This window comes from Lycium ferocissimum, chromosome 4, assembly GCF_029784015.1.
Source record: "Lycium ferocissimum isolate CSIRO_LF1 chromosome 4, AGI_CSIRO_Lferr_CH_V1, whole genome shotgun sequence".
NCBI classification, from domain to species: domain Eukaryota; kingdom Viridiplantae; phylum Streptophyta; class Magnoliopsida; order Solanales; family Solanaceae; genus Lycium; species Lycium ferocissimum.
Genome location: NC_081345.1, coordinates 64,668,068 through 64,692,114, shown reverse-complemented (window position 1 = coordinate 64,692,114; position 24,047 = coordinate 64,668,068). Strand labels below are relative to the sequence as shown.

Here is a 24,047-nt window from a genome sequence, read left to right as displayed (position 1 = left end):
CATGTGGTGGGGGGAAGGGATACATGTATATGTGGGGAATGGGAAGGGAAACATGTTTTATTGCCACAGTCAATTTTGGCTTATCATCCGGACGCGGGATTTATGGGCGAGCCGGAGTATTTCGGCGCTATGTGGGCGGCGACGTCGTTCGAGCGCAATGATATGACATGACATGATATGATACGCTATGATATGACATGATATGATAAGATACGCTATGATATGACATGATACGCTACGATATGACATGATACGATATGATACGATATGATATGTTATGACAAGACACGACATGATATGAGTTTTATTCTCATGCTTACGAAAAAGAAATGTTTTTTTTTTTTTTAAAGAAAAAAAAAACGAGGCATGCGTGGTATCCGACCAAAAGGGCATTCACGTATGTACGGGTTGCTCTCTTTTCATTATCCGTTCTATGATCCCATGATGTTTATATTCATGCTTTATGCGCTCATTATCTTCTTTTACGTACCTTACATACTCGGTACATATTCCGTGCGACCCCTCTTCTTCGGGGGGTGCGTTCATCATGCGCGAAGTACGCCCGAGGTGAGTGAAGACATTAGCGAAGGTGTTCCGGCAAGATTGGCGAGCTCCATTTTCTTCGGAGTCTTTGCCGAGTCGGTGTATACGTGTGTTATGAGTATACGATTATGTTAGAGACTTTACGGACGAGTTATGTATATAAGATGTCCGTTGTGAGCGGCTCTATTAGCCGTCGTATTGCTATACATGATATTACAGATTCTGTACGGTTGCAAGTTTTGTTTGATTTGAAAGGATATAAAGTATGTTCGTTTTTTTAAAAATTTTTCATTATGCATTCATGATGCAGTTAAAGGGCCCGTTATGACTACGAGTACTACAACGATCGGAAGGGTTCGCTCGGCCCCTAAGTAAGGGTCGGGTGCCCGTCACACCTCTCGGAAATTGGGGTGTGACAAATTGGTATCGGAAGCGGTTCGTCTTGGGGGTGTACTGCAAAGTCGTGTCCGGTAGAGTCACTGGTTTATGGTGTGAAGCGCGCCACGTTTATAAACGGAGGCTACGGGGCATCTAGGATGGTTACTCTTCTTTGGCATCTTAGATCGTCTTTGTAGAGCCAAGTTATAGGAAATGAGATCCTTTGTACTAATCTTTGATTTCGGCAGAGGAATGACATTGACAGGCGGAAGCGATCAGCGGTATGGAAGGTTACAAAGCACGCAGGTAAGTAAAGATACGAAAGGTATATGTCAAGTAAGGTATTGGCAAACGATTGAAAGGCAAAGTTGGAAACTGAAAAGGAAGGTAAGCAAGAAAATGTGACACGTGTAGTCGTGTTGGGCATATGAGGTAAATCTAATATCTTCGGACCTCTGTGAATACTGAGAGCCCTGTGTGGCTATGATACGATGCAATATGATATGATATGTGTATATGATGATGGCCCTGTGAGGCACTGTTGGTATTTCCTGCGTGCAGGTTGTGGAATAGTAAGAAATACAGAGAAAACTCTGCCGAAATTTTTCTAGAAATAATACGAGACTGAGATACAAGTTGGAAAATATTTTGAAAAAAGTCGGGTTAATAGTAGCGATAAAAGTTGACCGAGCTGTAAGGTACGGCTGCCCTCTAGGAATAAGTTAATTGTGGGATGGGTGGTGAAATGGTCAATAAGACGTCGATGGAAATATGATAGTAAGGAAATTTGGAAGGACTTGTGCTACTAGGCGATGATTTAGAAAGGACTGGCAGGTTTGGGTAAAGTGATCTGATTAAGATAAGCGTATGAGGAAAAAGAATTGTGACGAATAGGAATGTATCGATCAAATAGCTGGTAAAATGTGCTGTGGGACGTTTTGAAATTTGGTAAGGCTCCGACGTACTCTAGGATATGTAATGAAGGTTGTGCGGTGAGGTGGACGCGATCATACCGGCATTAACGCACCCGATTTCATTAAAGCCTCAAGGTTAAGCGTGCTGAAGTGAGAGAAATTTTAGGATGGGTGACCCCCCTGGGAAGTTTTCTGAAAATCCTGCAAATTCAGACGTAAGGAGCGAATAAGAAATCGGAGTAGTCTAAGGGAGATTAGAGTATGTGGAGCGGCCAGAAACCTTAAAGGATACGTAGGACGGTGTGAATCAGGTCATCAAAGAAAAGGAGTTAACATTAACGGAGAGAAAGGAATAAAAAGGAAGCGAGATAACAGTGTAACAATAGGTTATGACGTATAACTGAGGGCACGAGTACCATAAGCGGCAGGATTGTGAGAGACTAAGTTATAGAAAGACAAGAAACAAGGCAGAATGAATGCTAGGAAATGACTGGGATGATACGGATAAAAATGTGAACGAACAGGATACGTTTTAAAAATGAAAAAAAAGAGACTATGTAAGAGTAGTGTGTTCTGAACGACACAGAGGTAGCATAAGATTTCTCGTGTGCGGGAAAAGAGACAGGCATGAATGGATAATGGTATAAGCATACCCCAAAAGGGGGGAAGTGGGTGAGAGAAATGCAAGAGCGGGATAAGAACAGTTGATACGATAGTGTGTTTGATATGGACACCTAAGCTGCAAAAGAAACCCCCCCCCCTCACCGAAGTAAGTAGTGAGATCGGAAAACTAACAATAAGTGTACAGGAATCAGGATGGTGTTTGAGGCAGTGTGAGAAGCTTTGCAAAAAACCTCGAATGACAGGGTACTAGAAAATGGAGGTGTATGAAGAAAAAGAGTATGACAAGAGAATGGTATTGGATAGCCTAAGAGATAGTATGAAGGACAGCAACGGCTAAAAAGGAGCTCCCCGAGGTGCTTATGAGACCCCGTCGAGGTTAGTTGAACATTCGAGGACGAATGTTCTAAAGGGGAAGGATGTTATATCCCGCATTTCGTACGTTGGATATTCCGAGTGAATTGTGGAAGGTTAAGAACAAGACTATCTCCCGACCTTGACCTAAGATGTAAATGGCTTATGAATTTTGTTGGAGGGAAGCGTTAAGGAAAATTTGGGGACAAAGGTTAATTATTGAAAGTTGGTCATTCCATGAAATTAATGACTATGTGGTCACATTATGTAGGTGGGCCATGGGCCACATGGATATATAGGACAAGCTTATAAAAGATGATTAATTGAATCATCTTCATTATTTTTATTCAAGAAAATTCTAGAGAGTTAGAGAGAATTGGAAAAAAAAATTTGGAGGAAAATAGGGGCACATGACCAGCCATGTGCCCCCTTTATATATATAGGTGTGTGTGAAGAAATTACAAGGCAATTCATCATTTGAGCCTTAGAAAGTTCAAGAAAATGGAGAGAAAAGAAAAAGAAGGAGGGGACGGCCAAGGGCTGGCCGAAACCAGCCCCTCAACTTTGATCATGGAAAATTTTTCTTTTCATGTTTTCCTACTAAGTGAAAGGTCCTTATTAACATGAGCTAGTTGTTGGAGCAAAGGCATCCGTTTGCATGATTCATGATCCTAGCCGAGAAGAGGAGGTGAAGGAACAAGGTATGATTCAATCTTATTTTTCATATATTATAGATGAGTTGTGTATGTTGTGAAGTATGGAAATGAATAAAAATCATGAAAACATAGATGTTGGTGTTGAACCGTGAACATGGAAAGATGTGTGTGTGGCCGTGTGTGTGTGGTAGTGTAGGAGGGATGAATTAATTGAATTTAGCATGTTTTTGGGTTGTTGTAATGTGTAGAAAACGAATGAAATTCATGAAGTTGAGTGTGTTGGAGTTGTGGCCGAAAGTGGGCTGCTTGCATAGCAATGAATGAACTAATTTCATTTAGCATTTTTGGTTGATGTCGCCATGGATTCTATGTTGATAATGAAGGTCTAAATGATTTAAGTGAAGTTATATTCATTGTAGCATGTTGCCGAAGTTGATGTGAATTGTATATAGTTTCATGGATTTATGGAAAATAATGTTGTCAAGGTGCGAATTGTTGGTATAGTTGATGAATTTGAAAGAAAGAAATGTGTCGTCGAAGTTTTCTTGAAATTGGATGGTTTCGGGTGCATTGTGTATTGCACGGGTTGTTTTGAAATATTGTGCGAATTGCTTGGAATATTCTTAAATCTTGTTTGGATGGTTGTTGGTTTGGTTGTTGTTGAATAATTGGCCGAGTTAAATTCTCGGGGTTGATGGATTTATAGGGGAAGTGCTGCCGAAATTCCGGTAGATAAGTGTTACTTCAAAACTCAACTTCTATAATGCTAATTACTGTTTGGTAAATGTGACTAAATTGTAGATTCTGGCTAATTTAGAGCTCGAGTTTGGAGTAGCGGAAAAGGCGGAAAAGGTATGTAAGGCTTTACTCTTCCTTCTTTGGCATGCCCTAGACATAATAAGTTTGGATATGAGCCTCGGGGACTAATCTATTTCTAGAAATCCGAGGTTGAATTCGACCACTATTCATTCAATAGACTTGAATTAGAAGCTCTAGGCTTAAGTGAAAAAGTAGCTTGAAATATGCAACTTTCACCGACGGCACCGGAATGTCCCAAAACCTTGCTAGGTAACTTTATTAAGCCTAGGATTCTAAGGCAAGTATTCCTTCCAGAAATTCGTAAATGTTCTCCAGGATGTCCACATGTTGCAAAGACCAAATTTTAAGAGGTTGAAAGCCTTTATGCAAAACGATGAATATGGCTTATAATGATAACAATGACGTCAAATATGAAGAAATGCCTATGACGAATATGTCGACGATACGTTTCTACCACGAATGTAATAACGTGAGACGTGTTAAAGGCTTCCATAACGTTCTCATTTTCAAACGTTAGGAGTAATGGTTCTAAGGCATGATTTTCTTTTTAAAAGTTTGCAAATGTTTTTCAAAATATTCATTTTTCTCCAAAAACCAAGTTTGATAATTTTGAAAGCTTTTTATGACTAAAACGATGAACATGATCCTATGATGACGAGGATGATGCCAGATATGAGGAAATGTCTATGACGAGTACGTCAAGGATATGTATATGCACATGGGGTGGGGGGAAGGAATACATGTATATGTGGGGAATGGGAAGGGAAACATGTTTTATTGCCACCTGGTCAGCTGGCTTATCATCCCGGACGCGGGATTTATGGGCGAGCCGGAGTATTTCGGCGCTATGTGGGCGAGCCGACGTCGTTCGGCGCTATGATATGACATGACATGATATGATACGCTATGATATGACATGATATGATAAGATACGCTATGATATGACATGATACGCTACGATATGACATGATACGATATGATACGATATGATATGTTATGACAAGACACGACATGATATGAGTTCTATTCTCCGTGCCTACGAAAAAGAAATGTTTTTTTTTAAAAGGAAAAAAAAACAGGCATGCGTGGTATCCGACCAAAAGGGCATTCACATGTACGGGTTACTCTCTTACCTCATTATCCGTTCTATGATCCCATGATGTTTATATTCATGCTTTATGCTGCTCATTATGCTGCTTTCTGTACCTTACATACTCAGTACATATTCCGTACTGACCCCCCTCTTCTTCGGGGGGCTGCGTTCATGCCGCGCAGGTACACCCAGGTGAGATGAAGACATTAGCAGAAGGTGTTCCAGCAAGATTGGCGAGCTCCATTTTCTTCGGAGTGCTGCCGAGTCAGTGTATACGTGTGTTATGGTATCTGATTATGTTAGAGACTTTACAGACAGAGTTATGTATATAAGATGTCCGTTGTGAGCGGCTCTATAAGCCGTCGTATTGCTATACATGATATTACAGATTCTGTACGGTCGCAAGTTTTGTTTGATTTGAAAAGATATAAAGTATGTTCGTTTTTCGAAAATTCTTCATTATGCATTCATGATCTGGTTAAGGGCCCATTATGACTACGAGTACTACGACAGTCAGAGGGTTCGCTCGGCCCTAAGTAAGGGTCGGGTGCCCATAACACCCTACCGAAAATTGGGGTGTGACAGACACCATGGGTCCCCTGCAGGTTATGGCTAATAGTTCAAACACTACCATTTAGCATGTGTGTATGATATGTGACAGAGTTGAGATAATTTGTGATTTATGATTATGTTTAGTGATTTCATGGGTTGATTTACTCCTATTGATTTGTACTTGTGTGGATTTACCTTATTCCTGTGTTGGATGATTTATGTTGATAGTTCTCGCGATTATGTGTTGCTGTGCCTATTTGTTTATTTTATTGATTTTGTGATTGTATGCATGATACTAATCTTAGTCAACCTATGATATCTACCAGTGCATAGTATTTGTACTAATACTACCTTGCCACATTCTTTTGAGTGCAGATTGTGATCCAGAGACATCTATGAGACCTCATATTTAGGGTGAGGCCAGTTTCCGCCAGATTCGAGGGTGAGCTCTTATCCATGCCAGGCCTCTTGAAGATCTTTTCTATTTTAGATATCTATTTCATTTCTGACATTTATGTTATTTTCAGACAGTTATTCATTCTTTAGACAATTATGTTTTTGTGTCCTTGTACGATGACTTTCGGATTTGGGATTGTAATAATTAGACTTCCACAGATTCATTTATTTATGGCATGACTAGACATTTGGAGAATTTATTATCTGTTATATCCTTGAATGTTTTAAAATTAGATAAGTAATATGGTAATCATTGGATGGTTGGTTAGGTGGATGGTTCGCCCACTAGGGGAGTCGTGTGGGTGTCACTCACGGCTGTTTGGGTCATGACAAAGTTGGTATCAGAGCTTTAGGTTCGTCGATATGGTTGTACAAGGACATGTCTAGTAGTGTCTTGCGGATCGGTACGGAGACGTCTGTACTTATCTTCGAGAGGCCATGGGACAGTAGGAAAATTCAATTTCTTTCTTTCGTACTACTTAATTCCAATTGGTAGCTGGATGATTCAAATTGGTATCTGACTTTCTTTCTATTCCCTCATAGATGGTGAGGACTCGTGCAGCAACAGCAGCTAATGAGGTACCCGCGCCAGCGCTGGGGTCGCAGTTCATGGAGGAGGACAGGCCGCTGGGGCTGCAGTTTTTAGAGGAAGGCAGACCAGAGGCCAGGTCTTGGCCGGAGCTGGAGAGCAGCAGCACCAGCCAGGGGCGTGGCTCTTGTGGCTGGTCAGCAACGCACTGAGTCCCCTAAGCCTCAAGTAGTCCCAGATGAGGCAGCAGAGTTTGAATCAGTACCAGCTGAGCCAGATATTATAGCTCCTCCAATGCTATCAAATGTGATGGTCCAAGTTTTGAACCTGCTGAATGGTTTGACAGAGGCAGGTGTGTTACCAGCTATTAGAGGTGCTCAGGGTGCCAAAGTGGGGATCCAGCTCCAGGCAGAGTTCGTGCTCCAGGGGTACAGCATGCTGCAGCTGTGGCTCCTTGATTGGATGAGCCTCTAGGACTGGGCATTTTTCTTAGGCTAGTGGGAGGTCCAGTATTGACCGGGGATGAGCATGATCTATTGTAGAGGTCCACTAAGATGAAACCTCTAGAGTTATATAGAACTGAGGTTGAGAATGCGTACGAGTTCATTATGGACTGTCATGGGAGGCTCGATAAGATGGGGGCAGTGGAGAAATATGGTGTTGAGTTCTTGACCTTCCAGGTCTTAGGTAATGCCAAGTTATGGTGGGAGGCTGTTGTAGAGTGCAGGCCAGCGGGATCACCCCCGTTGACTTGGGCTTAGTTATATCAGGTGTTTCTAGACAAGTATGTTCCTCGTACTTTGAGGGACCGCAGGCATGATGAGTTCAGCAATATTGAGCAGGGTAATTTGTATGTGGCTGCTTATGAGGCTTGTTTCTATTCATTGTCTCGTTATGCCGTCCAGCTTGTACCTACTGAGGAGAAGAGCGTTAGGAGATTTGTAAAGAGGTTGAACACTGTCCTTTAGTTGTCAGCTCTTCAGCGACAGGTGCTTCCTTTCAGGAATTAGTGGATCACGTTAGGACTGTCGAGGGAGATGGCAGGATGGTTACCATAAGCACGCATAGAAGAAGGCCCGAAAAGGTGGTGGTTATAGTGGCTCTTTCGCTAAAGGCCAAAGTTTCCCATTTTATTCGGGACGCCGAGTTCAGTCAACCATGCAGCTTTGGCCGGAGGCCCATCAGGGGCCAGTCAGTGCTATTCCATTCATCTAGGGAGTTCGCAGGCTAGAGCTCCAGATCATGGTGGTTATTCGGCTTCGTCCGTTTCTGTTTAGCGTCCGACACTAGACCGCGGATGCTTTGAGTGTGGTGATATAGGGCATTTCAAGAGAAATTTTCGCAGACTTTAGGCAAGGTGGCCAGGGTACTCAGTTTAAGGATCCCAAATCCCCAACATCAGGTAGAGGGGGAGGATCTTATGGTGGAAACCACGCTCAGTCTTGGTGTGGCGGTCACACAGCTGGTAGAGGTGGCCCCCAGCCTAACAGAGATGGGTTTCTGTCGGGTAGAGGTAGTCATCAGCCCGGCAGGGGCGGAACTCAGACAGGGTAGGTTGATCGCAATTGTTCGCAGGCTATTGGCGGACGGGGTCATTGTTATTCCTTCCCTATAAGGACAGAGGCTCGGGGATCAAATGCTGTTATTACAAGTAACATCTCAGTCTGTTATCGAATGGCTTGGGTATTGTTTGAGCTGGGTTCTACATTTTCTTACGGGTCCACATATTTTTCTATAGGTCACAATATGGTCCGTGATTTACTTGATGCCCTTATACATGTATCTACTCCAGTTGGAGATTCTATGGTTATAGATAAAGTTTTTCGATCTTGTACTGTCACACTTATGGGGTATGGCTTCTAGGTTGACCTAGTGATTTTAGACATGGTAGATTTTGATGTAATCTTGGGTATGAGTTGGCTAACTCCATATCATGCAATTTTGGACTGTCATGCCAAGACAGTCACCTTAGCTTCGCCCGGGGTGCCTAGACTTGAGTGGAAGGGTAACCTTAGTGTCACAACTCAATTGAACTAAGTCGTGCCGGTACCTACTAATGACACCTAATTTTTGACCTCCCATAATTTACTTTAATTATCCAGAGTCCTTGAGATATTAAACAGAGGGAAATATGTTTTTAGAAAGTCAAAATAATTTTCTAAAAATCTACTGAGGCTATATTTTTCCAATTTTGTTTGATAAGGTAATTTCTACAATATTATAAATTAATTTGAGTATTTTTCACAATTAACATACTTTTGTTAAAATTAACCAAGAAGAAAGTGATAATTTTCCATGATTATTTCACTTAATTATCTAAATTGTTAAAATAGCAATTTGCAAAGTATTTTACTCTGTTTAATTCAAGGAAAATTGATTAATTAAGTAAATTGACCATTTCTACCCCTCATTTCTTATTTAATCAAATTTGGCTTTTTTATCATAATTAATTGAGTTTTAATTGTAATTAATTTTGAAATTACCATTAAGCGGCTATAATTAAAATAATTAATTATTAGCCAATTGTGACAATAATTTAAACTAGTCAAAATTGAATTAAGGTCTTTTGACAAAGTTTATTTATTTTATTGCAATTATTGCTTTCCTTTTTGAATTAGACCAATTAGTTTAATGGGGTCTTATTTTTAAATATCAAATTAGTGGAAATCATTTTAAAATTGGGCTATTTATTGAATTTCGCAATCTCACCCCCCCCCCCATATACATGATATATACATAAATATACGTGTATACTCAATATATCATGTATATAGGCAGGCCCCTTTTATTTTCTTTTTAAATTGGCCGAGCCCAGCCCAAAATAGGGCCAGACCCGGCCCAAACAGCAAATACATATGTCCCTTTCCTCAGACAAACGGACCCCTAAGGGGTCATTTGTATTTTTGCTAAGGTTTATTTATGAAGTCCTAGCCGCCAAGGGGCGACTCCCTTCTCTCCTACGTGTATCGCCATTTTTGGCAATTCCTTAGAATATCACAGGCATGGCACAGTCGTGTTGGGTCTTTTTTGAGGAAAAGCATTTGATGCTTCTTCCTCTTTCATCCAAGACCAAGCCAAACGAGGTATAACCTTTCTTTTTCTACTCTACTTTTTCAATTCAACGGTTACATGACTGAAAAACCATAATGGGTTTTGTTGTATTTGATTTTTGAATAGTTGATTTCTATTGTTCCCTAAGGGACCCTACAGATCGACCTTGTGTTGGCCGATTTTTGGCCTTTGATGTTCAAATTGAACAGATCTTAGCCCTACAATGCGAGATTGTGAGGAGAAAGCCCAAAAATGGGGTTTATCCCACATCGGTGGAATTAAGGTTTTTGAGATTTAGGGATTCCTATATAAGGGGTTCTTTGTTTGCATAAAAAAAAAAGGAAGAGGATTTTGGAAAAAATATATATTTACATATAAAAATCGAATAGCTAGGGTTTCAGCAGTTTGCTTGGAAACCTTTATTTTTCGATTTAGTTAAATTTTTTAAATATTTGTGCTTGTTGTGTGGGGCGAGGGTGGAAGATAATTTTTTTCAAGTTTGTTCTTGGCTAGGCTGCACATCAAAGAGGTTACCTTTCTTTTCCCTTAGTAATTTTTTTTTTAGTTCATTTCAATCATTTATATACTCTGTTGCTTGTGTGGTTTGATGTTGTGTTTGTTTATAATGTTTTAGCCTTATGATGTTAGTTTTTGTTTAATTTTTTTCTGTAGTAGGTTAATCTTGTGTGTACTTAGGAGACTAATTATGTAGACTTTTTGTGTCATTTGGTGGATTATGACTTAGTTTAGGTGAATAACCTATTAAATAGGTGTGTGGTTTCTTCATGGTTAGTGATTTGAGTTTTTCTTGTTAAGCCACGTTTCTTCTAGTTCATGATTGTTTGAAGTATGACTAATGTGTTATGAGTCTTTTTATATGTCTCTCTAACTCTGTTCGGTCATAAGTTGATACAACCTAGAATCTGCTTGATCTTGTTCTTACCTACTTGGTTTCCTACTCACATATTGTTGCAAGCCCATTAAGTGTATGTGTTTGGGTATTACCCATGCTAGTTTATAGGTTAGTGATAGCTGGGCTTGTCATTTATTTGTTCTTTTATGGGAATGAGTCTTGTTTGAATAGGAATCTATGGTACTTAATCAATTTTTAGTTGCTTGTCTTTAGAAAGAAAAATGACAGGACATCATTGATATGTTAGTGTCCCAGTTTGTGGATCTTGTTATCCTTAATATAACTGCTAAGTGTGAAAAATATCTTGTGGTATTGAATCCTAGTTACTTGTCAGTCTATAAGCCTGAAAAGGCATGGTAGTCTGAGTTTAGAGGAGCTTCAGGAGTATCATCAATCCTTCCTTAGTCTATCATATTTATTTCCTTTTATGGTTGAGTAGTATGATGGATAGTTTGTGACTGAGGGGTGCATTTGGTTATAAATTATTCATTTGAAAGAGGGAATTTGATACCGCCACATAGTATTTAACATAAAGAAGGTTTATCACTTGCCTAATTGTTGAAGTCATAACATGCTTGGAAAGATCATCATCCTGTCTCAACACTTATTTGGTTTAATAATGTTCAATTAATGATTGGAGTCTTTGATATGATGAGAATTGGTCTGTTTTAATATTTGGTGTAGTTTAGACCATGTGCAGTCATTATCTTCCTTGTTTGAATCTAGCTTTATGCTTTGCATAAGTCCACTTGTGAACCTGTGTAGGTAGGCATTCATGGTTGTTTGTTTTGTCCCTTCCCATGATACATGTCAAAGACTGTTATTAAAGAATTTAGTTTAGGCACATCTACTTGGTCTGTCTTTGTCCCTTCTAAATTCCTGTAAGTCATTGAGTTTTGGTCTGGTTTTGTTGGAATGTCCTAATTTGCAAGATTTGTTATAACATGATAGCCTTATTCTAGACCAACAATTTAAGGATTAACAAAAAGTCCAGTACTTCCTGTTTTTTGATTGATTTCTGTTTTCAAAAAAAGGTTCTAAAGGCTAGTAAATAACCATGCTTAAAACTAAGTCCATTTTACTCTTTCTTTATTTTGGACACTGCTTAAGAATGAAACAATTCAAGTTTGACTAATTTGTTCAATTTTCTTTATTGGGATCTTATGCCTGTTTGCACTTTCTTGTTAAATAGTTAAGCATTATTGGCTGAAAGGTGATCTATTTGGATCCTAGATTTGTTCTTAGTTTCTGGTTCTCCCTTTGTGTTGAGAGTCTTTATTGGGAAAAAGTGTTTACTTTATAGTTGGTCTATTGGATTTTTTTAAAATCTAGAAACATTTTAAATCATTTAAGACTGTCAAACCTGTTTCTTGGCAAGATTCACTTGTTGTTGTTGATATTAAGTAGTCTAACTTAGATAACTGATAACCTATTATATGGCTGGCTTGATCACTTTGTTTGTCTTAAGTGGTTTCATCTATTCACTAAGGTAAAGAACAAGTACTTGCCATTCATGAAATACTGGTTCTAAAACTGTGTTTTGCTAGTTCACTACAAAAGATGACTAAAATAAATATCTGGGCAGTCTACTTGAGTACATTAAAGTCTAATAAGTGAATATAACAGTCCTATTACTTTCTCATGTTGACAAGTGAAGTTGGTTTAAAACTTGGCCCCTTTTGGAGATACATAAGTTCTGGAAACTGCTACTTACTTGAGTAATTGTGTGTGATACTTAATGGCTGTTAATTGTTTCCCTCTGGAGGCTAGTCACTCATTACTTAAGTTCATATCTTGTGATATTTTCTTAGAGAATGTCCCTTTGAATTGGTTAAGTATTGATACTGCTAGATATAGTGGTTCTGTATTCATTACTGTGGCTTATCTCTTGGTTTTGTCATGACTGTGCAATAGAAATGCTTAAACTTTTCATTAGTCCTGTTTGAACTTAATAGAAATATTAATGACTGATAAGATAGCCAAGTTTGTTTAAATGTACACCTAGACATATTGATTAGGAGGTTGTTAGTTGACACCATTCATATATACTCCATCTCCCATAAGACTGTGAGCCTAACACATAAGTGGAGAGGCAAAACAGCACTTGGGGATGAATCTCAAACCTTCCCTGGTGTCAACAATACTTGGGGTTCATGGAAACCCCTTAGATCTTGTGTGGCATCAGAAACAAGAGGGTAAGAGCGTTCCTTGTTGGGCTGTTTTAATCTCTCCATGGGTGTGTAAATCCATGGTATGTTAGCTGGTAATGGTGTATGTTTGTTTGATTAACATTATTTAATTTTTGTTTTAGTGAAGTAGCCTTATGTGTCTGTTTATTTACCCTTTGATTCTAGGCTTTGAACTTGCTACTTATTCCCTTATATAAGTCTAAAAAGACCTTGAATAGTACATGTTTCCACATCTCTTCTCAATACATTAACTTTCTCACCTATATACTAGGTGATATACCAAAGTATACAAGGTATATTCACCTCTATGCCCTCACAGGTGTATGGAAGTGGATATACCTAGTATACTTAAAGTATATCATTCTTGCCATTTGTGAATATGGGCTTACAATGTGTCAGTTAAGTCTCTTGGGATGACTATTTTAATTAATGGGCCTCCTCTAGTATTTTAAACAAACTTTTACTTGAATGTTTTTTTCCCTTTTTCCTTGAATGCGTTAAATAGCCCATGTGGGCTTTGGGGTTTTCTTTATCATTTGGGCCTTACACTGTTTTTTCTGCCAAGAAATTATATTACCACTTATGGACTTATTTATTAGCTTATGCCTTTGTTTGGTTTGAATGTAGTTGTTTTGTGTGACTTAATATCTTTACTTAGGCAAATACTAATCCTAATCTTCTTGTGTGTTTCATGGGAACCAACCTTGGGCCCTTCTGGCCATTTCTTGCACCAACACTCATTGGGCCTAAGGCCCAACCTCCCTCTCTTTGATCGAGTCTGCTAAGGAAACGACAAGGGAAGCAAATATTCATTTGGGAAGGCCCAGTCAATCGGTGAAAATGGCACTGATGGGCTTGGGTAGGCCCATCAGTTTAAAAGTTTACTTTCTTTCCTCTATTTTACTTAACATGTATGTGTATATGTATCAAACATGTAAATAATGAAACCCCTATGCATGTGTAGAATTTAGGAAATCAACGCTTAGTAATTTAGGAAGTCGCTCAAAACACTTTCAAAATCGGTCAATTCTAGTTTTCACAACTAAAATTGGTACTTAACTTGATTTGGATGAAAAGTCTAAAAATTAGCTCACATTTTGTGGATAAAGTAAACGTTCTTTTTCCCCTCAAAATGGTTAATTAATAAATCTTGGACCTTTGGTAAGAAAATTTGCAAACAGCTTATTCCAAAAGAAGTGCAAAAACGATTTTGGGCCTTCAACCCATTGGTTTTGATCATTTACGAACTTTGATAAGAAAATGAATTTTGGATGAAAAAATGGAGGACGGTTCGAGGTTAATTTTGATGGAAACAAATCTTGAAACATTTTAAACATGAGCAAAATTCTAAAAATGGTTTGGACACTAGAAACTTGAGGCTTTATGAGAAAAACTGGGTTGGTGGAAGTGGACTGCTTTTGAACTCAAATATTTTCAACTGTTTGGGCTAAAGCCAAAAAAAACTTATTGGACGGAAAACGAGAGGATGTTTTGGACCAAGTTGAGATAAGATGGACTTTGGACTAGAATGAGGTTGACTTATATGAGCTTCAAAGTAAATGATATTGGACTTGAGCAAATTTCATTTTCCATATATATACAAAAAGGAGATGTACTCCATATTTTCCTATATATATAATAAACCCACAAGGACTAAACCCATTTTATTAGGACTAGAATAGTAGCGACTCTACTCGGGAAAAATCCCGGGTGTGTCCTAATCCGGCAATAAAGTGAGTTGAACACTTATGTGAATTTTTAAAACCAAAAACCCCTTTTTATAAAGGGAATTTTTTGCCAAATTTTTTCTTGAAACCATGATATGAATGTAATGAAATGACATTTTTTGCGGAGAATTAAACACTTTTGAACAAATAAGTACATTAATTACATATTGAAGATCGTAGGTCAACCGTATTCTACGGATCTTTAATACTAGGGTGCGTAAAACCTTCCCTAGGGGATCACCAGAACCCTTACCTCGAACTTTGGTCCAAAAAGATTTTTACTTATTTTTGGAAAAATCTTTAAACCCGATTTTCCTAGTTTTCCATAATAAATTAGGTGGCGACTCTAAAAATGTTGAAATCCAATTAGAGCACCAGTAATCTCGTAGTAACTTTTATGCCTTACCCGCGTAAAAGCGAACCGTAACAGATAGCGACTCTGTTGGGGATTTCCTAGGTTCTAACCATAAGGGTTTCAATATAATGTGATTTTAACTGTACTTATTTGTTTGTGTTTAAATTATGCAATTATAACTGTCATTTATTTCATATCATAAACTCCACCACTCCTGGCAAAATATTTGGTTTCAAAGGGGACACGCAGGATCGCGGTTTGGCCTTCACTAAAAAATCTGAAACACCCCTTCTTTGGAACACGTTGAACGTTAAGTTGGTGTGTGGTCACTCAACGGCTGATAACGATTCACCCTGAGTAGTCCGCTCGGGTCCAAGGTCAATTCGAAAAACCCTCTCTTGCATAAGTGTAGGTTAGAGCTAAGCCAAATCAAAATGAGAAGTAGACTGGGTGGTTTGGATATTTTAGACGTATCCAAACCCGATAGGGAGACTACCCCATATCAAGTATGGTTTATGACCCGAAAAGCACCGCATATCATATTACGTGCTACTTGGAAATGTTTAAATGTGCCTATGAATTAAACAATTGCCTAATGGGGAGTGGGGGAGGGAATTAACTTTGGTTCCTATTTTGTAGATGTCGATCAATTTGAGTTTTGATATGGTCCTGACTATGCCTGAGTTGCTACGTATTTGGTGGGGCCAAATGTCCCCGGAAGAGAAGAGAGGAATTTCATGTCATTTAGGAAATTTGACATCCATCATGACTATGACCGGTTGCAAGGAACTGATAAAAGTGATTATCGGATTCTGGGATAGAGATATGATGGTTTTCAAATTTGGGGATGACATCAAAAGGACACCAACTCTCGTGGAGTTTAGGGATGTATTAACTAGCGCAGGCTCGGGGCTGAGAAGAAGAAAGACACCCGACCAAAATGCTTTGATCCTCGAAAAACCCACCTACTCCCAAATTTGTAGAATGTTTTCTTTAAACTACGACAATTAGGCCCATGGCCCCACCATCCCCTTTAGAGAATTGTACAGAAGGTTTGGAAGCCCGGATGGATTTGTGGAGTATCCCGGGGAATTCAGGACTTATGCCGAATGGACAGCCACCAAACCTTTGGCTTTCACCATTTGCTTCCTAGGAACCATGGTCTTTCCTAAGGATTGGTCCTTAGCCATAGCTACCCAAGTCATTTCCGTCACCCATGCCATCTTTTACAGCATAACCCAAAAAGAAGAAACCAAATATTTTGACATAACCCAATCATACTAGCTGATTTGTACCAAGCCCTGAACCTCTGCCGGAATCACTACAAGTACTTCCAAGGTTTCAACTTACTCCTACAATGGTGAATCCTCAAGCATATGGTCAAGATTAGGGGTGAACAACACCTAAGTAAGCCGGCTAAAAGGGATAGTCTTCGGGATTTTCGCCCGAACTTCGGAAAACAAAACAGACAAAGTTGGATATTCACTTTCTCCAGACTAAAGGATGAAATCATCCAATGGATGTTCCATGACTTTGTGTCCACTGAAGTTGTAGTTAAAGAAAGAAAGTGTCCATTGTTGCCACTTATGGGAATACGAGGGATTTGCCCTTATGCACCTGCTAGTCTTGAGACAATTTAGAAGGATCCAAGTCATACCCTAAATTGGGGGCATGGGGGATTTCATCATTGACTACGACATTGATAGGCCACCGAGAGCTTTGGATTGTGTACAGGAATGGAAGGGTCGCATGATTTGGGGTCCCGATACCTTAGCCGAAGATAGGTTTCATTCTGGTTGTGTCGTGGAGTATAAGGATTGGTTGAGGGCCGATTTACAAGGCACACTTTCTCCTAGACCTATTCTCTACAGCTGTGTCCAAGGAAAGGATTCGCAAGCCGAAATCCAATCCCGTTTGATTCAAAGGAGAGCTGACGACAGAGATGCTAAGTATTTGGAGAAAATTGAGCATGACAAAGCCATCATAGAAAGTCTGAGACATGAGTTGGAGCTTGCTAATGATTGTTTGGTTGAGCTAGATAACCGAATGAAGAAATCTTTAGATCATGTCGCTCCACTGACCTTCACACAGAAAGGGTTTCTTATGGAGGAAACTTTGACATCGGCCCATCTTCATATCCAGACTACCCTCCCGAAAGCGAAGAAAGCCAAGACTGATAGGGATCGGGCTTCATCATCCACCACTAGAGGACATTTCTGCTGATTTATTTTATGCACTGTCTTTACTTTATCTTTTGTACCCCTTCGGGGAAGGATACTATTATCTATGATTATGGGGAAATGGTTTAATTCAAATGACACATTTATGTTTCAAATGATTAGTAGGCTTAGGAACGTATGCTTAGAAGCGCGCGTAGTATAATCTTATAAACAGATTTGTGTGACTTTATTTTCTTTCATATGTTTCATTTAAATGCTTAATTGATCTCGAATACCGTCCACTCACCCAAAGAAAAACAATGAACAAAAATTACCCGTACTGAGCCTAGCGATTTTCTCTGAATCTGACGATGAACAATAAGAAGGAACCTGAGCTCGAGGTCATGAGAAGGAATGAGGTTTCGCGGCGCTGAAAAATTCAAGATCTCGAAAAGCAGATCTGGGCAGTCAAAGCCAAGATTAAGGAGGCAGATGATTTAATGGACTCGGCAGAGAGTTAACCCGAGAAACCTGTCGAAGCTTAAGGAGAGAATGTCCTGAACAAGGGAAAAGGGATTCTTCCCGAGTACATCCCGATAGTGGAGGAGTCCGAGGAAGAATAAATGGAGTCGGACTAGGAGCCACATGGCCATCAAAAGGGGCTGCCTCCGCTGTACTATTAAGCCCAAAAAGGGAATAAACCTCTGCTGCACCTTTGAGCCCAAAAGTGGAAAGAACTTCTGCTGCACTATCAAGCCCTAGGGAGGAGCCCGTGGAGCGGATAGAGTATGTCCGACCAGCTTTGTTGAGTGGTGGGCTATTGCGATCAAGGCATTGGATTATCCTTGCTGCGCCTTGCCTAAGTATGTTACGAGCGAGGAAATGATGATCAAGTTTCGAAGCAAAGGAATAGTCAGTGTTTGCTTTGACATGTTGCCACCCCGTCTTCTGGTCTTCACACATAAGAGATTCTCTTATCACCAAGATCAGGCGGGACACACCGTTAATGAATGCTTAGCCTTCAAAAAAGAGACTCATCAGGCTGATAGATGACAAAAGCATTACCAAAATATGGGGACTGCATTCACTTTTAGTCCATGACAACATTATCCTAACTAAAGGGATTACTCTGAACACTCTTATTTGGCGTTACGACTTCACAGTATTCAAAGACTCTTATGCCATCATCTTTCAGAAGTTGGTCAGCACTGGGAAGATTATAAAACCCTTTTTCTGGAATACACCAGGACCGCAAGATTAGTATAATACTCGTTTAGTAAACTTTTCACACCATATTCCCTGTGGGATTCGACCCCAACCTAGTTGGGTTACTATATTTGACAGCGTCCGCTTTATTCTATTAAGTAGTGTAATTTGAGCGTATCAAATTTTGGCGCCGTTGCCAGGGAATACTGTTTTGAAATTACTAAATAGTGTTTATTTAAATTCTTTGTCCTATTCCAACACACCTTGTTTGCTACCATGTAAAACAAGTGATCATGGCAGATGATGCATTTCCAGTCAAAAACATTTTTGGTGATGAGTCAGATATGGAGGAAGACTTTACATATGAAATAGTTCGTCCTAAGGTGACTGCTACTACTATTAAGTTCGAAACGTCCCTCTATCTTATGCTCAAACAAGAGGGATACTTTCGGAATGCAGTCGATGATGATCCTCACCAGCATATAATAAACTTTTTGGAGGTATGCTCTTATCATATCCAAAGGTGTGTGCCTCAAGAAGCTGTTCGGCTGAAACTCTTCAAATATTCATTAGCCGGAGATGCGAGAAAATGGTTCACAAAGCTGCCCCGAAACTATATTGCTACATGGGAGGAGATGGTCAAAGTATTTCTCAGGAAGTGGTATCCCCCAAGAAAAAGAGCTGAGATTCGTGATCAGATTTACGAGTTCAAACAACGTCATAGGGAGCAACTTTTTGAAGCTTGGGAGAGGTACAAAGAATATTTGGATAGGAGTCCGAACCATGGTTTCCCAGATCATATTCCGAAGGACAAGTTCTACAGAGGGTTTGATCCTATGACCCAAGCAATAGCCAATAATGCTATTGGTAGGTGTTTCATGAATAAGTCCTATGCTAGTATTACTGATATACTTGATCGATTGACTACACACAGTCAAGCATGGCATTCTAGTAATTCCGATGGTTTATCACTTAGGACACCATTGACCCAAAATGTTGTGAAGGATAGCCAGGAGATGCAGCAGACATTGGCACAACTGGCCACTAATATCTCTTTACTGACGAAGAGGTTTGATGAGAAAGAGACTAAAAGGGTAAATGTTTGCGAAAACACTTCAGGTATGCCGAACGGGATGTACCACGTCCAAGAGGGTCCATATCACGAGGGACCTCCTATACTGTCCATATCATGAGGGACCTCCTATGCAAGTAGAAGATGTTAACTATGTGAACAACTCCCAAGGGGGTTATCGGAGGCAAAATTTCCAAGGAGGGTACCAGAATCAAAATCAATGGAGACCTCTGCAGGGACAAGGTACTTACAACAATAGCCAGGGGAACTACAATAACAATTATGGTGGCACGAATCAAGGGAACTACAAAAACAACAACAATTTCAGAAATAAGAGTTCTAATCCATATATTCCACTAAAAGGGCAGCCAAACGATCAAGGTAGTTCGAGGGTTGAGGCCATGCTTGAGAAGGTGTTGACACCTAATTTTCACCTCATACTGAGCGCATTTTAATTCTCAAAAATTCCCGAGCCAAGACATAATAAGGATACGCTTTCAAAATTCTACAATTCAAAAATCCCGATAAAATTACAGAAATTGACAAAATTGACAATTACGAGAAAATTACGAGTTATTTACTTTTACAAATATGATTTGAAGATAAGATGCGTATCCCGCTCCATCTAACTCGAAAAAATTGTTAATTAAAACGTCGTATGAATTATGGCTCATTTTGACCATAATTTTCACATTATTTAAATATAGTCCGAAACTATGTCGATATTGGGCTTGTATTGAAGCTCGTATTTTTAAATTACGTATTAAGAATTTTATTCCGTACGAATATTATTTTACGAGAGTGTTTTAAGTTAATACGTCGGTTTAAAGCTATGTATTTTTAAAAAGGGGAGTCCAAGTTTTCACTTAAACCCCCCAAACCCTTCATCTTCACAATAAAAACATAGACAAACCGGCCCTTAACACCTATACACTAAACGACCCTTTTTCTACTGTTCATCATCTTCTTCAAATGACAATGCAACTTTCTTCAAAGAATCAGCCAAACGAACCCCAACTTGTACGAATCCAGCTCACAATCCAACGATTTTTGTCCTTTTTCTGATGAATTATCTTGCTGTGAATATCCTTAGTACTACCCTTGTGAAAATTTAGGGAATTTTAGTACGAAATGGGTACAATCTGTTGTCTTATTCATTTTGAATTTGAAAATTTGTTTTTGAGGGGAAATTTTTGAAAAAGCGAAAGTCCCACATCGTTGGGCACAAGAATTTGGGGAATGTTTTTTGGGTTCTATAAATAGAAACCCCTCCCTTCATTTTCGGGGGATGAACAATGGTGTTGAGTCCAAAATTATAGTTTCCGCCATAAAAATGGGTTTTTTTAACCCTAAGAGTTGAGAACACTCAAATTTTGAGGAAGTTCTCGCTCTAGTATAATTTTTGGAAATCGATATCATTTATCGAAAATTGATTCTGTGGAAGAGTGTTCGTCGTCAACTCTCGTCGCCCTTGTCGCTGCTCGACAAAAAGGTAATTCCAAAAATCCCTCTTTTAATTCCCTTTTCCTTCAATTCTGTGATAGGATAATGTTATGTGTGTTCTGTTCAATGTGTTTTAGACTTATGTAGATTTAATTATGTATAACAACTTCAAATCTTGATGATTGTTTTGGTTTAAACTTGACAGATTAGCAACACCTAGGTTAATTTGTATGCTTGATTCAATTAGTTGCTACATTATAGTTTAGTTCCTACTTTTACGCCATGATGATTAGCTTAAAAGGAAATTTGATTTGCAAAGATTAGTGTCATGACATGAATATTACTTGCAGCTGTTGATAAGCATTGATTTAAGTCAGTAGAAAGAAAGACAAGCTTGAACTTTAAGTCTGTTGCAATTGAAACCCTTTAAGGACAAGTAATAGAATGGGATCCTAATGTAGCTCAGTATAATTTCTTTATATGCTTCTTGATCTAAGTTAACACAGGAGTAAAATTTGAGCCAATAAGATTAGGTGCTGTTTTTAGGTCTCGACGATTCTAGATTTCCTATAGAAGTGCATTTGAATGTCTTGCACTCTTAGATATATGCATATTTGTGGTTCAAACTATTTAAGTAGAAATCTCTGTTTGATTTGGTCCACCCTTTTTTTCATTTCTGGTAAATCTGAGGTGCTAACTGATTTTATTGTGCACTTGAATTATTTCTAATCTCAATCTGTGTGTACATGATGTTCAAGTTAAGGACTTGTTTTCTTTGTTTGGATTAGCTGAATAATAAGTAGTTCAAGGGCCAAAAAGGCACTCTTATAGGCCTGTGAGGTAGAGAATGGGCAATTCGTGGTGTTCATTCTTTCTTGTCTCATCCTTGGTCTAAAAATTAGTTCAATACCCATTCCCTTATCCCTTAATATATGTTGAAAGTGATCTCATGCATTACTAAAAAGTCTATATGTATTTCAAGATTCAACTGTAAGATGGTGTTTGTCAGAATCCAGGTGATGAGCCCTAACCATCTAGCACATACTTGAAATGAACCCTCTTAGGTAGTAATGGTTGTTGAGAAATCAGTTAAATGCATTCCTATATTTGTGCTGGTTTGACTAAATGATTTTGTTGATATGCACTTTGCTCTAAAAGGAAAGACTGAGTGAAGAGTTCAATTTTGAAAAAGAAAGGGTTGAAGCTAGTCCACTTCTTAGGATATGTTTCATCAGTAGTCATCCTTTGTTTAGTTCTTGTGGTCATTGTTTAGCCAGTCTTAGTCATGCTTGTCTGTTACTTCCTGTACAAAGCAATTGGCCTATAATGTTTAATGATAGCTTGTTAGTTAGTTGACTGCAACTAATTTGAGGGATTAAGGGAATGCTCATTTGAACATATAAAATTGTGGAGGTGAAACCTTATAAAAAAAATCCATGCCCTCCTTTTCCAGAATCTGTCTCAGCATAGAACATGAGTATTCCCTCCTGTCTTAACATGAAGCATGAACCTGTGATTTGTGTAAGACTAAAAGATGTTCATACATAGCTTTAGTTGAATGGAACTACAAGCTACTGACAGTACTCAGTAATATTTTATTTTTTTAATATGAAAGAATGATGAACTGAAAATATACCTGATGTGTTTTCTCCTGAAATCATCCTGTGAAACCACACTGAAAAGTTCTTAGCCTTTGCACACATAGCATTGACAAATATCTCAAGGTAGTCCAACACTGTGTCATGATAAGTGTGATTATAGTAAATAGAATATTAGTCTTTGCTGTGTACATGCTATGCTTTGCATGACCAACACTGTGTTATGATAAGTGTGATTACAGCTTCCTCTTTGATTCATTAATAAAGGAAAATGTAAAGGAAAGTGAATGTGATTTCAATCTTCCTTAAAGAAAAACTAGAAGAGATTTGAATTTGCGCCTTGCATGATCATGTTCCTACTTAATGAGTCCTATTTATCTCTTTTCCTGTACTTGATTGCTTGTGTGTTGTTAAGGAAAAATGAGGCAGTTCATATGTTAGTAAGGAATGAAAGTTTTAAAGAATAAGTTGCCTCATAATATGTTAGACACCCTGGTTTGCTTCTGTTTGAGTTGAGTTGCATGACCTTAAAGCCTGTCCCTTGCTATTCTGCCATAGATTATATTACTGCCCCCTTTTATGTGCTAAGTTGTCTGCTGTTCAAGAGGTGATGGGTTCCATTATTTCTCTCATTCAATCTCTCATGTTCTACTAATGGGAAAGAAGGGGTATATTACATAATAATTTAATTAAAGGGAAGATATCACTGATGATATAGGTTTATGTTCATAATCAGAAGTACAAGTTGTGTAGTTTCAGAATCAATTTGATTAGCTCAAGAACCAAAAGATGATTAAGATAAGTCAAAGTGATTAGATTAGGAGGCTGGAATATCATTTAGAATGTAATATGGATACATTTGGCAGTCCTAGATGCACATATTGGGTTCAAGCTTTTAAAAGGAAAGTTCTGTGTTTAGTTCTCTCACTACTTGAGGATGCTTTTTGTTGTTTTCCATTTGATAAACAATGTCTATGCCTATAGGGGTGTCTATAAAATGTTTTAGGTTCTGGAGTGTAGTTTCAGTATGTTTAAGACTTCCCTTTAAGTTATTTTATTGCTTGAATCTTCATCATCATGTTGTTATACTATTTGAAAGGTCAAGGCAAGCTTTGGGTCTGGTTTAGCCTCCCCCAATAGCCCACCATGCCGAGGTTATAGAGACCTTTGGATCTTGTGTGGCATTGGAAACATGGATGGTGGTAACCCCCTTTACTTGTCTCATCTTGCAAGTTTGATGTTTAGTCTGCCATTAATCAGGTCCAGATAAGAATCTGTTAATTGCATTTAAATATAGTTTGTCCATACATATTGTGTATAGATTTGCCACAACGTGAAGTCTGTTTAAACATGTTTTTCTTCCAATTTAAGAGCTGCAATTCATTCTTACTCAGTCCTAACTGCTGATTGAAGAAGTCT

The 24,047-nt window shown here is 38.7% G+C and overlaps 1 protein-coding gene across 1 annotated transcript; it reads left to right on the top strand.

Moving 5' to 3' along the window:
- The first annotated feature begins 18,808 nt into the window (after positions 1-18,808).
- Positions 18,809-20,042, top strand: LOC132054268 (uncharacterized). The gene is made up of 2 exons (XM_059446311.1): positions 18,809-19,634; positions 19,729-20,042. Exons 1-2 carry the CDS (start codon positions 18,809-18,811, stop codon positions 20,040-20,042), a joined length of 1,140 nt encoding a protein of 379 aa, XP_059302294.1.
- The last annotated feature ends 4,005 nt before the right edge of the window (positions 20,043-24,047 follow it).